The sequence below is a fragment of the Simochromis diagramma genome, unplaced genomic scaffold (assembly GCF_900408965.1).
Source record: "Simochromis diagramma unplaced genomic scaffold, fSimDia1.1 OVJJ01000304.1, whole genome shotgun sequence".
Taxonomy (NCBI): domain Eukaryota; kingdom Metazoa; phylum Chordata; class Actinopteri; order Cichliformes; family Cichlidae; genus Simochromis; species Simochromis diagramma.
The window spans coordinates 17,328,894-17,341,842 of record NW_024387030.1 but is presented as its reverse complement, the minus strand read 5'-3'; the positions used below and the strand labels follow the sequence as shown (position 1 = coordinate 17,341,842).

General features: G+C 40.3%; 1 protein-coding gene and 1 long non-coding RNA gene across 3 annotated transcripts; one reads left to right on the top strand and one right to left on the bottom strand.

The window, feature by feature from the left end:
* Positions 1 to 3,311: 3,311 nt before the first annotated feature.
* Positions 3,312 to 4,542, bottom strand: LOC120740195. The gene is made up of 2 exons (XR_005697335.1): positions 4,287 to 4,542; positions 3,312 to 3,404 (listed from the first exon to the last, which is right to left on the bottom strand). It is a non-coding gene; the product is annotated as an uncharacterized LOC120740195 (long non-coding RNA).
* Positions 3,706 to 11,830, top strand: rpia (ribose 5-phosphate isomerase A (ribose 5-phosphate epimerase)). 2 transcript variants are annotated; one of them, XM_040042356.1, is made up of 10 exons: positions 3,706 to 3,784; positions 3,881 to 3,953; positions 4,842 to 4,902; positions 5,095 to 5,150; positions 5,268 to 5,327; positions 5,568 to 5,632; positions 5,713 to 5,781; positions 8,333 to 8,474; positions 9,784 to 9,883; positions 9,975 to 11,830. In XM_040042356.1, exons 1-10 carry the CDS (start codon positions 3,771 to 3,773, stop codon positions 10,070 to 10,072), a joined length of 738 nt encoding a protein of 245 aa, XP_039898290.1. In that variant the 5' UTR covers positions 3,706 to 3,770; the 3' UTR covers positions 10,073 to 11,830. The 2 variants fall into 2 exon arrangements, with proteins under 2 accessions (XP_039898290.1, XP_039898289.1); XM_040042355.1 differs by having other exon boundaries at positions 3,719 to 3,953.
* The last annotated feature ends 1,119 nt before the right edge of the window (positions 11,831 to 12,949 follow it).

Here is a 12,949-nt window from a genome sequence, read left to right as displayed (position 1 = left end):
GAAAAAAAAGTAGCAAGTCAAACAGTAACTTCTCATTAAAACGAATGCAATGCTCAATATTTAGCAATACTGTGTATAAAGCAGAACTTCACCGGTGATATTGGGGTGAATCAGCAAAGGCGGACCCATCACTGAAGCAATGACAGGCCAGCTGTATTTTTACAACAGCACCTTTTCAGTCCATCCTCATGGTACAAACGCTGCTCTGCGCTGATTTGATTACGTTACACATCAAGAGGAAAAATAAATAAAATATATATATATATATATATTTGCCTGTCAAAGAGGCATCCACAGTGGCAGATTTTGTTGCTTTCCCAATATCCAAATGGCAGCTCCCGCACTTCTGTTCAACTTTGTCTTACAGATGTGAGAAAGATGTCCAATTTAAGCAGATGGATGTCTCATGCTGAGATAGCAAGGCATAAAAGCCTGCAAGCATTTGCATAATCCTTGGACTAAGCCTTAAGACAGCACTGGTGAAAGCAGGATGAGATTGTGAGGTATGAAGGAATATGTACAGTTTGCAATGCAAAGTTTAGTTTTTATTAACTATCCATTATAATCCAACGCAAGGTATTAGTTTCTAACTTTGGACTGAGATTTACTGATTCTTCTTCTTATGTGACAGTACTGTTGTTGTTCCTTGATATCCTCACTGTACTGATCATTTTGGAATAGCAGCAAACTTCTCTCAGAGGACTTGATATTGGATTTGGGAGGAAAGATACTACTCAGTTTGTGAAACCTTGACTTCCCCTTCCTCCTAATTGGATTTGTTTGAAATTGCGTACTGTGATGTTTTGTTTAGGTTAACCACCCCTCTTTTCTGATTTCATATAGCCTACTTTTTCTAATCATGAATGTATGATGTGTGGATTTTTATATAGCATACTAATTTAGGTGTCAAACAGAATCTGTAATTTTGTCAAAAAGATCAGCTATATTTGTAAGCTGTAAGATGTAAAATGAGAAAAAATGGTTATCAAAACTATGTGTTGGTTTACTATAGTGTGTGTGTATATATATACACACACTCTACACTGAAAAAGAGAGATTATCTCAAGCTGTTTGCCAAATAAAAAGTAGTAGTGATGTAAATAAGTGTGTGCTTGTGCTCACTGTGAATTGGTGATCAGATTGTCGTAATGTTTGATATTTATATTAGTGCCCTTTAGACAAAGGTTCCTTCTAATGTTATTGACCACCTTGACCATTTATCTACGGCCACTACCAGGACAAAACGTTCCCCTCAGCAGCCTTGTTCATTTAGAGGATATTACAAAAGGTCAAGACATTATGTGCCACATGGTTACATAAAGAATGCAGTGTATTTTCAGTATGCTAATCTGCTGTGGAAGTAAGAAGGTAATCAACTCAAAATAACTTCTGGGTTGTGCCAAGTAATGCAGCTGTAGGACCGTGTGTGAAATACAGCTCCATGCTGCAAACATGCATCTGTTTCTACTTATGTTTCTAATTTTTTTTTTTTTTTTTTTTTGTCACAATCTTTTGTTTTAATAAAAATAAAAACCCACTCCTATATTTATAAATTACAGAGAGAGATTTTTGTGTATGTTAACACGTTTCCAAAAATATTAAGTTAGCTGTTATTTCACCTATAAATTTCCTGCTCTGTGGGGAATTAATAGGCATTGTTGGTGCTTTAAGTATCATCCTTCCATTGAAACAAACCTCAGTGTAAACGCTATTATCAATGTTACTGACATTCATCCTCGCATGGGGATAAAACGCTTCAACCGCTCTTTAACCAGTAGATGTATTTACAGCGCCGCCTTCAGGACTGTTTTTATATTCCCAACTTCACTGAAAGGGGATCCTGTGTGTATTGGTACCATAATTACTGAATGAGTAATTACGTGTTTTAATAAATATTTATATATCTCAAACTGATGTATAGGCAGACAAAAATATCAATTTTTAGAGCATAACATCGTCTCTGCTGCACTGCACCTGCGCAGATGACCGCAGATCTCTAAGTCATAAGAAACCTGGCAGTGCAGGTGATCAGCTCTGTGGGGTTATTAAAGGTACGCGGACAGAGTCGCGTTAAATGGGCTGCATGGTGCGGAGCTCTGACTGTATAAACGATGGACGACGCGACAGCACTTTCTCCCATGGTGCAAAAATGAAGCCAAAATATTCCCCTTGTGGAAGCTGCCATATTGCGCTTTTGGAGCCAGAGTCTGCGGAGGAGTGACTTGAGGTGGAGCGACTGCGTCACGCTCCCACCCACACGCCCGCTGGACGTGACCGCAAAGTCTGTATTTTTGAATGATTCCTTAGTTTTTGTTATCCATTTTTAAACAGATGACATCAGCTGCATACTCCACAGAGACCCAGAGTTACTGTTAATATCAAAAATGTAATGCTGTCCTTTGAGATTTTAACAGAAGACTGTGAGTGTAATGGATCTAAAACTGTTTAAATCTCCAGAGCACTCTACAGCCTGGTAACATGAAAACTTTAAAAACAGCAGCAGAAGGTTTCAGTAGTGTATTGTAATTTGTTCTTTTCATTTAATAATAGAGTCCACATAATTATTACCAGCTACACCCACCATGGGAGAAACTGGTGAGAGAGACCATCAGGACCAAGCTGGGTTTCCTGGGTCTAGAGGTTTGGAGAAATCCAGATGTTCTGTTGACCCACTGAGAGAGGCATCATTTCAGAAACACCAGAAGAACTGAAGTTCATCGCAGGGATCAAGGAGGACCTCATGATCTTCACCACCAGCTCCCTTACAGAGAAATCTTCAGAACTCCACTGTAGGCCCACTCCAGAAGAGACCTTTGGTTTGTTTAATGTTATAAATACTTGGACTGAACTCTTACATAAAGATATTATATTCAGTCCTGTAGAAATAAAAAAAATATATATATATATATATATATATATATTTATTATCCTCTCCTCTCTGGTCACTGGTATGAATGACTCTGAATTATTTTGTGGTAAATAACACACTATTGGCAAAAAAAAAAAAAACACACAGTGAAAGAATTCCAGATCAACAGTTTTTAGTTAACCTTCATCAGGTTTTATTTAATTGTGTCAGAGAAAATCTCATGTGCTCCTCCTGTGTCTGAGTACATTCAGTGTTTAAAATAGAACCTCTGCAGGTCTCAGATCAGCAGCTTTCTGAAACACCAAACTGCTGATATGTAGTGACACACACGGTTACATGGGTGATTAATCCTTTTGACTTTTTGTCTTTAACTTTATCAATAAAACAGCTGCAGCTTTCACTGACAGCACATGTGGTACTTTAACCTTCCTTTGTACTGTTCTTTTATCAGTTAATTCTGGAGTTAACATGAACATGTTGGATGATCTGTCTGCTTTCACTGGGTGGTGCAGAGGTCTGAGTCTGAGGGGAGCTCCTGTAATCACGAAGAGAACAGAATCATCACAAACTGAAATATAAAGTTTATCTCTCAAATATGAAATAAAGCTGGTCCTTCTTGGTCCTCACAGAGTTCTACTCTTGCATTCTTTCAGTTCTACAGTAATTAGAATCAAACTTATGGGAAAGGAGACACCTTGAATATAAATGATGAGAAATATTGATAATCAAAGAAAGAATATTTGGAAAACAAAAGTTCGAGGAGAAATTTGTATTTTATCCACTAACACGGAGGAGGCGGGGTTTATGACTTATACTGCAGATCTATGTTGTTTGAGGGGAAAGCTGTCCGCGGCGCTGTCTTTGGTGGACCTGTCTGTCTCCGTGTCTTGTGGGCCGGGTCATGACACTTCAGGGGTGGGTCTCCTTCAAGAAACACGCAGCTGGATTTGTGTGTCTAGCATCCCGGAGGCTGGCGGTTCCCAATAACTATAAGCACGTGTGTCTTTTCAGTCAGTCTGCAGCTAACATGGCAGAGGAGGCGAAGAAGCTAGCTGCTTACGCCGCCGTGGATAACCACATTCAGGTACAGCAGGTTCTGTTACCGTTCACTCTCTGCTAGTTTGTCGCTTACTATTAACAGGATTTGAAACAGCAGTATATAATCTTATCTGCGTGTTTAGATAACAGCGTGCTAGTAAAGTTGGCTAAATATACTGCTAGAAGACCAGCTTAGTGATTTGTTACCGTTATCTAACTTGCACGGTTTGGAAGCGAATTAGCTGAGTTAGCTAGCTAACTTTGCTTAGCATTAAGCAGTGCATGTTACATGTTGCAACACATAGTAAGCCGCTAGCTAAGCGGTCGCTATATTTGACAGAGCCGTACACTGCTGATTTAACACGGCATGACCGCTCACCAAATGTCACATTAAAGTCTCTCCGGTATCCATTTGGGCCGATGATGATGATGAGGGGCGTCCATAATAACCTTTTACTGTTGTGCAATTACGATTTGTATGTACACTCCTGCACCTCCGATCGCCTCTGTGTTCAGGGTTTAGAAAATCAATCTCATGAAGCAAAATGCTGCTGAGCAATATAGAGCAAACAAGTCTGCTTAAGAAGTGAGCTGTCTGCACGTTGGGTTGAACAGAAGAGCCCAAACCAGCAGGTCTGAAGCACGTGCACGTGTCCAGGCTCTTCTAGTGGGAGGGGCTTAGATGAGACAGGAGAGAGCTTTCTACCTGCTGAAACCTAAAATCTTGGTATCTTGTGTTTTAGTCATTTTTAGTATGCCAATACATGAATTAAACACTCAGCATTCCTAACAAAGTAGATTCATGATATGATCATTGTTATTATGACTGCAGTCAATTAAACCCTTATGCATCTTTTGGTGTTTGTTTTTCTCCACACATCCTCAGGATATTTAGCCTCACTGCATTTGTTTGACTTTATTTGTGTTTTTCTAGAATAATCAGGTTGTTGGTGTGGGCAGCGGGTCAACTATCGTCTACGCTGTGGATAGATTAGGTGAGGGAAACCTGTACGTCAGAAGATAATACACCAACTTTGAGCTCTACAGGAAGATTTGAAGCTCTGCTCCAGTTTTTTCTGTCTTAACAACACAAGCAAATTCCTAAATGCAGCACCATTTGGGTCTTTATTAGAATTCATAAAATAGAAGCACTAATGGCCCTTGTGTTTTATCCCTCTCTCTTCTAGCTGAGAGAGTGCGTCAGGAGAAACTCAATATTGTTTGTGTTCCCACCTCCTTCCAGGTTGGTTTGCATATTTCACAACAGTGTGGAGCAATATGGTTTTGAAACATCATTTCCCCTTACTTAAAACTGTGTTTTTCTTTCCTCTGTGCTTTTCGTTTGTTTTTTGTCCCACAGGCTCGTCAGCTGATTCTACAGCATGGCCTCACTCTGTCAGATCTGGACAGGCACCCCGAGGTATGATGAGCTCATTGGAAATCAATCTGAAAGCCCTGATTTCCTGTCTATCTCTACTTACTATCAATTAAAAAAAAAAAAAAAGGGGGGCAAAGCCCAACCAAATAAATAAAACATGATTGGGAGAGCTGACTATAGCATTTTCTACATTTAGGGAATGGTTCAGGAGTTTCTTTTGTATATACCGGTCTGTGCTCAGTGGTCTGCTTGCATAAAAAATCGCCACCTTTGCTTTTGCAGCTGGACGTGGCAATTGACGGAGCAGATGAAGTGGACAAAGACCTCACGCTGATAAAAGGTGGAGGGTGAGTACAGTACAGATGTCTGATTGCAAGCAGCATCTGTCCTGTTTTCTCTCATTCATCCTCTTCTTCTTCTTCACCAGTGGCTGCCTGACTCAGGAGAAGATTGTAGCCGGCTGTGCTAAACATTTTGTTGTAATTGCCGATTACAGGTGTGTATCAGTGAACCTAAATGTCAGATGTTAGAGAAAGTGTGGTCATTCAGAGGTGTAGTGTTACGTATTGAAGTAGCAGAACACAGATTTCCACGTGTGCGCTGGAGTTGTTGCTTGTTTCTAAGCACATGTAAAGACTGTAATAGCTTTATATATTAGACAATTATAACCAGGAAAAATGGTCAAACTTTAGTGATTTATATATTTGCTTATGAGATGAACCAGAGTTCTCTACACATAACAGGCAACTTGGCAAAGAATCTATTTTAAATGGTATCTTTAGACACTTTATTCCTGTTTCTTTAGCTGAATCGGTGATGATATTTGTGCAATTACGCACTGCTGGCACGCTCTCTGTGCACAGAAAATCTGTGTTGCGTACAGAAAAAAAAAAAAAAATCTACGTTTAATTGAAATTAAAATTAATACGTTAACAATTCTGTTTTGCAGTGCAAGTCAGTAAGTGACTGGCTGCTCCCGTGTGGGATTAGAAGATGCCACCTTATTCCATAGTCCAGCCAATGATGCGATTCAGATTCGTATATACGCAGCTAATCAACGTCATTGACAGGCTATGACAGCGTCCTTATGTGCCGACACCGGTGTTTTAGCTAGCAAAGCAGCGTGGCTGATGTGGAGTGAAGCCACGTTAATGACAACGTGTACAACCATTGGAGATGTGAGTAGGACGGACGGAACAACTGACGGAAAAAGTGTGGACTTTATACCAGTTTTTGAATTGTGTTGATCGGCCACGTAAAACCAGAGTTATGATAAATATATATGCAATGTTTGGTTTTCTTCCTGAATACTGTCGTTGTTTATATTTACTGTGGGAGGAAATGGTAAAAACGGCGTTTTATAAGGAAAACGCTGGAAAGCGCTCTGTGTGTGAGCAAAACCAAAAAAAAAAAAACCCACCCTTTCCTATTGGTGGAAAAATGTACCATGTCGACCAATCAAAAAATGATATGGCAACATGGCATTTAGTTGTTTAGGAAAGGGGGAAGTTTTAGGAGTGATGGCGTATTTTGAGATGTGAGAGATTTGAGACGTTTAGCGCAAATCTTGTGTAGTTAGTGTGTAGTGAAGTCACAAGTTTTGTTTGTGTCAGAACAATGAGGCGACTGCTGAATGTTACAGGTGTTACAGCAGTGATACATCTCTTGTTGTCAGGCCTGCAGGTATCAGGCTGTTGTTCTCCTTTATCTCATAGTGGACAGAAATTATTTTTTGGAGTGGCACAAATAATTTGTGTGGCATCAAATTTGATGCAGAACAGCTGATTGTTCTGTAAATAGTTTGAAATGTTTATTTAAAAAAACGCCTTGGCTGCATTTTTAGGTAAGCAGCTGCAAAAGACTTTGTTGTTTGCAAAACTCAGTTACTTTTTTTGAAGAAGTAATTATATAATTAATTGCCCAACATTGGTCATTATATACTGTATTTTGCAGAGAGAGAGAGTTACAGACTCTCTCCCAGACCACAGACTCAGTGTGTGTGTGTGTGTGTGTGTGTGTGTGTGTGTGTATAGATAGATATAGAAAGTTGTTTTCAAAATTGGAGTTCAAGTTATTTTTTACTTCCAATAGTGTTAACATACTACACGGATCATGAACAAGATTTTTATTTTCATTGTAAGTGGGATAAAGTAGTCTAACATAAATGTAAATGCTGTAATTTCATTATTTTAATAAACCGTGTAACTTGGATGGATTCGATGCTGGCGTGACCACAGTGCACACGTCTGCTGTTGCTCACAGTGGTCCAAGGGACCGCGCAGGGAGTTTGTGTGTTCGCTCAGACACATGAAAAATTAGAGGGAACATTGCTCAGCAGTGTACTTTTTTTAAAACCAGGGTTGATTAAATTACTCTGTTACAACAGAAAAAATGAGCTGCACTGGACTTAACCTGTGCATGATTCCAAACATCCACCATATAAACCTGACCCGACCTTTAGGATGTACAGGACATGAAAAATTATTAATATGAAGATCTTGACTATCTGGGTATAATTAAAGGTGCACACTTGGGCTTTTTAGGGTGATGGGGTCTGGCAGGTGAGTGGTGTGGAAACCCATGTTTGCAAATTTAACTTGAATCTATTAAAAATCTTGGGACAAGTTTATATCCTGGTGACTTTGGCCTCAGGAACCATGTAATCCTACTGTTTATTAAAATATCGTAGAATTCAGAGATCTGTTGAGGTGTCATTAATCGTTATGTTTTGGCAGACGGTTCAATATGATAGGAAAGTGTGTTTGTAGCGTTACCGTGTACGAGTGCTTGTAATTCCAAGACAGCACCAGTTTTACCACAGCTTTGAACCAGTGATGGAAATGTGTCCTTTCATTCTAAGTGAACTGACACTCGCTGCTGCCACATCAGCTATCACAGCCACATCGGGTACCAAATAAGACACTTTAAGTATTAAATATTTGTATTCATTTTCTTTTACTAAAATAAAAACTGGTTTTAGACTGATCTGTATCTATGTGAGGATCATTCGTCCAGATTTGATTCGTTCCCTTTCTCCACAACTCCAGGAAGGACTCCAAAGCTCTGGGCCAACAGTGGAAGAAAGGAGTTCCCGTTGAGGTTATCCCCATGGCGCATGTTCCCGTCTCCAGAACAATAGCCAAGCGTTTTGGAGGCGAGGCTAACTTAAGAATGGCTGTCAGCAAAGCAGTAAGTGGACTGACTCTAACATCTGTGACATCTCAGCTGCACCTCTGTTTCATTGCTCACAGCTTTGCTTTGGTTTCCCTCCTGGATTTTCATTCAGTGGTTCTCAAACTTACCATTGAACTTTTAGCGTTAGTCAACAGTTAAAAAGAATTTAAGTTTAAATTTAGCCATAGGCTGTGCATAAAAGAGACATTTCAGTGGCAGCATATTGGTTAATAGCCTTTGTTTGCTTCTGGGGACTTGCGCCTGTTGTTTGTCCCGACCAGACTTCCACAGGTGCTACACCGCAGTCACTGATCCCCATTTTCTACTTTTATTAGCAACATTTTAACCCTTCCCATAAAACGGAATCAAAAATGCTGCCGTGTATATCAGCCTGATGTTGCCTGTGTAGCTGGCCTCAGTGTAAAAGGTGATTTTTACCCTCTGATCATCTCATTTCACTTATCCTACCTACTAGTAGTTTTATCTTTTAAGTGTGTCCGAATTGAAGGATGTGATGATGGATGGTGATACTGCCTCATCAGTGACAGTGAAGCATTACACTGGGCTTCACATGAAGGAGTTGAACCCACAAACAATAACCGGGACTTTACATTTTCTATATGTCGTTTACTGAACTTGGTGAAGCGAGGAGCACATAGTTAAACGGTTTTTGAGTAACTTTGAGGAAGACCTAGTGCTGCTGTGGACCAGCTCATTGGCTGCAGTGCCTGTAGTGTCAATCCAGTGCAATTAACTAACTGCGTGGCCTCGTGAGTTGGCTTCATTAGAGGCTTGTGACAACTGTGTGAAACTGAGGAAAGTTTACACTGAAAGCGGAGGGCAAAGCCGCCTACACAGGCGCCGTAACTGCCTCATTAACACTCTGCAGACTTTAATGATTTGCCTCCTACTCTGTTCTTTCAAATGAACAACATCCAGCGAGAGACGGGAGCCTCTGTTTATTATTCCAGCTCTTAATGTTTTCATTGCGCTTTTTTTTTTTTTTTTTTTTTTTTTTTTTTTTTTTTCCTCCTTTTTTGTTTTTCCTTTTTTATGCTGTTGAGCCTGGAAACTGTTTTGAGTGCTAATGAGTGGGACAGTTTGTTTACTCACAGATCCTTGACGATCAGACATGCTGTTATTTAATTAAAACTTCCTTTATAATCGCGCACGATCACTTAGTAATTACATGTGGCAGACCACACTCAAGCGTTTTGTAAACTGCTAAGGAGAACAATTATATTTCCAGCGCCCGAGATAACAAGCTTTGCGTGTGTTCCCGTACTTTGCTGGAGTGACTGGGTTATGTATTTGTGGCTTTCAGGGTCCCGTGGTCACTGATAATAGCAACTTCATCCTGGACTGGAAGTTTGAGCATGCTCAAAACTGGAAGGAAGTGAACACTGCAATCAAGATGATCCCGGGTGAGGAGCTTGGGGCGTGTCTCGTTGTTGTAAGTATATTGGTCCATCCATCAGTGTTCAGAGTGCTCAGCCTGTCTCTGTGTGCTTACAGGTGTGGTAGAGACCGGGCTCTTCGTAGGGATGGCCGAAAGGGCCTACTTTGGCATGGAGGACGGAAGCGTGCAGGTTCGAGATCCTGCGGTCAACTGAGTTTTCCACAATCGACACAATCTCTCTCTGCTCATCTTTCCGAATGACCTCACCGCTCCCACAAGTGCCATAGTCTTGATTTCCTCCAGGTGCCATACTGTTTGGGTTGAGCTGCACCTCCTGCAAAGCAAGGCAGTTTTCACACATCTCACTAGGATCTCACTGAAGATCACTTGGTTTTCTCATCCTGCTGGTGGTGCTTCAGAGTTTTAAAGTGCCTGATGAGTAAAATCAAGTGCGTCACATCTTCTTTCTTAGCCTGTAATGTTCCCCAGTTTGGCTTCCCAGTCACACTGGGAATTTTGGCTCTTCTGCAGTTAGCAGGTTTGATAGAGTCTCTGCAGAGTTGTGGTTCTCAAGTATTAAGGTGAACCACTGCAGTGCTGCACAGCCAGATTAAGGAGTGCCTTGAGATTTAAAAAAAGAAGACCTTTTTAAAGGCACATTTAAAAAATAAATAAATAAAATAAATATCATAATTATATGTCAAAACATCTGCTAGGCTGACAAAACCAAAAAAAACCCTGTAAGCAGTCAGCACTAGTCTCCCTGCTTTTGGAGGGATGGCAAGAACTACTAATGAATATCCCAATTTAAGCAGCAAGAGGCATAAAATGATCTAGTGCAGCTATGAAGCCTCTGGTAATGTGTTACAAAGATGCACAATATAAAGGTGGAGTGTAATGCAAGTTTCCTTGTTGAAGAAGCCTATAATGACAAAACAGCTATCTGATTTCCTGTCCTGAATGAGGACAGATTGGGAAATATATGTGGTTTCCTCTGAGGTTTCACAACTGCTCCTGTAAAGTTAGACTAATCATTGAAGGTTAAAGTCCTCAGCCTCGCTGTTTGTCCAGGAAAAAAGCAAAACTAATGCATGTACACATCTCCTTCCTCTGTCTCTGTTCTTTTTGTGCCTGTATGTCACCTGCATGACCGTTACTTATCCTTTACACGAGTCATCTGGACACTGAACGCCTCCCACTAACATAACTTGAAGTAGGTAATGATGGTAGACAGCCATGCTATTTAACTTTGGCGTGCTGTAGATTATGTAAGTTTCACTAGAACCATGAGTACATTTTATGTGGCTTGTAATACCAAAGTAATAGAATGTTCTTTATGATTCAAGTAGCAAAAGTTAATACATTTTCATAGTTGAATGCCTTTAAAATGTATTAGTTTAAGACAAAAGCGTTGTCAGTGTTGGTGAAACTGTGCATCTTCGTAGTTCAGTTTATAGCATGGTGTCTGTCCCTTGAAGAAATGATCCCTTATATTATTTTGTGGCCAAGTTACTGTCTCTGCCTGCATCAGCCATCACATGTTGTTCTTATGGTTTTCAAATTCAACCGTTCCTTCAACTTTACTATGCCTTACACTGTGGTTTTATTTTTGTGAATGTGTTTTTGTGTGTTTGTTTCAATGTAAAACTCTGAGAGACTCTGGACATGGGCAGAGCTGTGAAATTCAAGATCAAGTCATGCAAATGCAGTCAGTTGGCAAATATGTTTTAAAAAACCACTGTGAAGTGCACACACTCGGATCCTGTTCTAATGTTATTCCAGTCTCATAAATCAAATTCAAGTGGCCTGGAGATGAAAGGTTAAGCGATCTGGGAATGTGTTTGGAATATTTTTGCACCAGCATGGTATTTTTCTCCATTCTTTTCTTTACCAGTTGACTGTGATTATTATTATTATTATTGCTGCAAAGGTTCTAATTTCTTTGTCAACCAATACAGGACCAAAATTATAACTCTGTCTTGTTTTATTTTTTTGTGATTTAGTGTGAGCATACTTGTTGACACTTATTTCCCTTTATTTAAAGCTATTAACAAAATAGCGAATTGAATAATAGTTAAAATATTAAGATGATATCGGTACCAATGTGTGATTTCTGAACATTATTTGACTTTGACCTTGTCAGTCACTGTACAACAGGTATACAAGGAACAAAATTTCATTACAGTTGGTGAAATATTGTGAAATATAAAATTGTATAGCACCAGAAATCCTATAACATGCAAGGGTTGGGACAACAGAGCATGAAAGAGGGATGAGGATGCAGTGATGATGTCTGTGCCTCGAAACAAGCAGCGCTTGGGTGCAGTGTCTTAAATGGAGGGAAGACGAGCCTCAGTGATTTTCTTCCACCATCCTCGCCTCTCTTCAGTCTTCCAATCAGAGGTACTGCAGCAGCCACTCCACACATAGATGCAGCTGGTCAAAATGCCCTCTATGGTACCGCTCTAGAATGTAGTGAGGATGGGTGGGACTAGGGGGGCTCTCGTCATCCTGCGCAGGAAGTGCAGCCTAATGTTGTGCCCTCTTGACCAGTGACACCATGTTCAAAGTCCGACGTTCAGGATCAGGTTGTTGACTCCACACCAACTGTTACACCTCCTCTCTGTAAGCCAGGTGGTCATCCCTGATGAGGCCCACTGCTGTTGCATTGCCCGCAAACTTCATAGTGTGGTTGGTGGTCATGTGTCAGTCATCAGCGTGAACGGCAAAGTGCTCAGAGTGGTGTTTTCCAGGTGTGCAGGCTTCAGTAAAGAGCAGAGGAGATGGTGTCCTCGGTGGAGCAGTTTAGTCACTAGGCACACTGGAATGAATATAACGAGCTGTGCTCGAGTTTGTGCAGAATGCAGGAAAGTACCACCCTCCTTTTTGACCACAGGGAGGCGCTAGATATTCAACCTGCTTGGTGTGCTTAAGGTAGTTTAATGCCAGCACAACAAAATGTTCTATATACAGATTATGAGCTAATACCCTTATGTACAATAAATAGCTAAATTCGACTTTTGTATATTAAATGCTTTGACATGTTTATAATAACTTGTGTAATATATATTTATAACACGCAAAAAAATGT

Excerpts from the sequence above, each read along its gene's own strand:
- rpia (XM_040042355.1), top strand. The coding sequence starts at position 3,771 with ATGACACTTCAGGGGTGGGTCTCCTTCAAGAAACACGCAGCTGGATTT. Across the intron at positions 5,782-8,332 it reads GTTGTAATTGCCGATTACAG|GAAGGACTCCAAAGCTCTGG; the intron begins GTGTGTATCAGT and ends CCACAACTCCAG. Across the intron at positions 9,884-9,974 it reads TGCAATCAAGATGATCCCGG|GTGTGGTAGAGACCGGGCTC; the intron begins GTGAGGAGCTTG and ends GTGTGCTTACAG.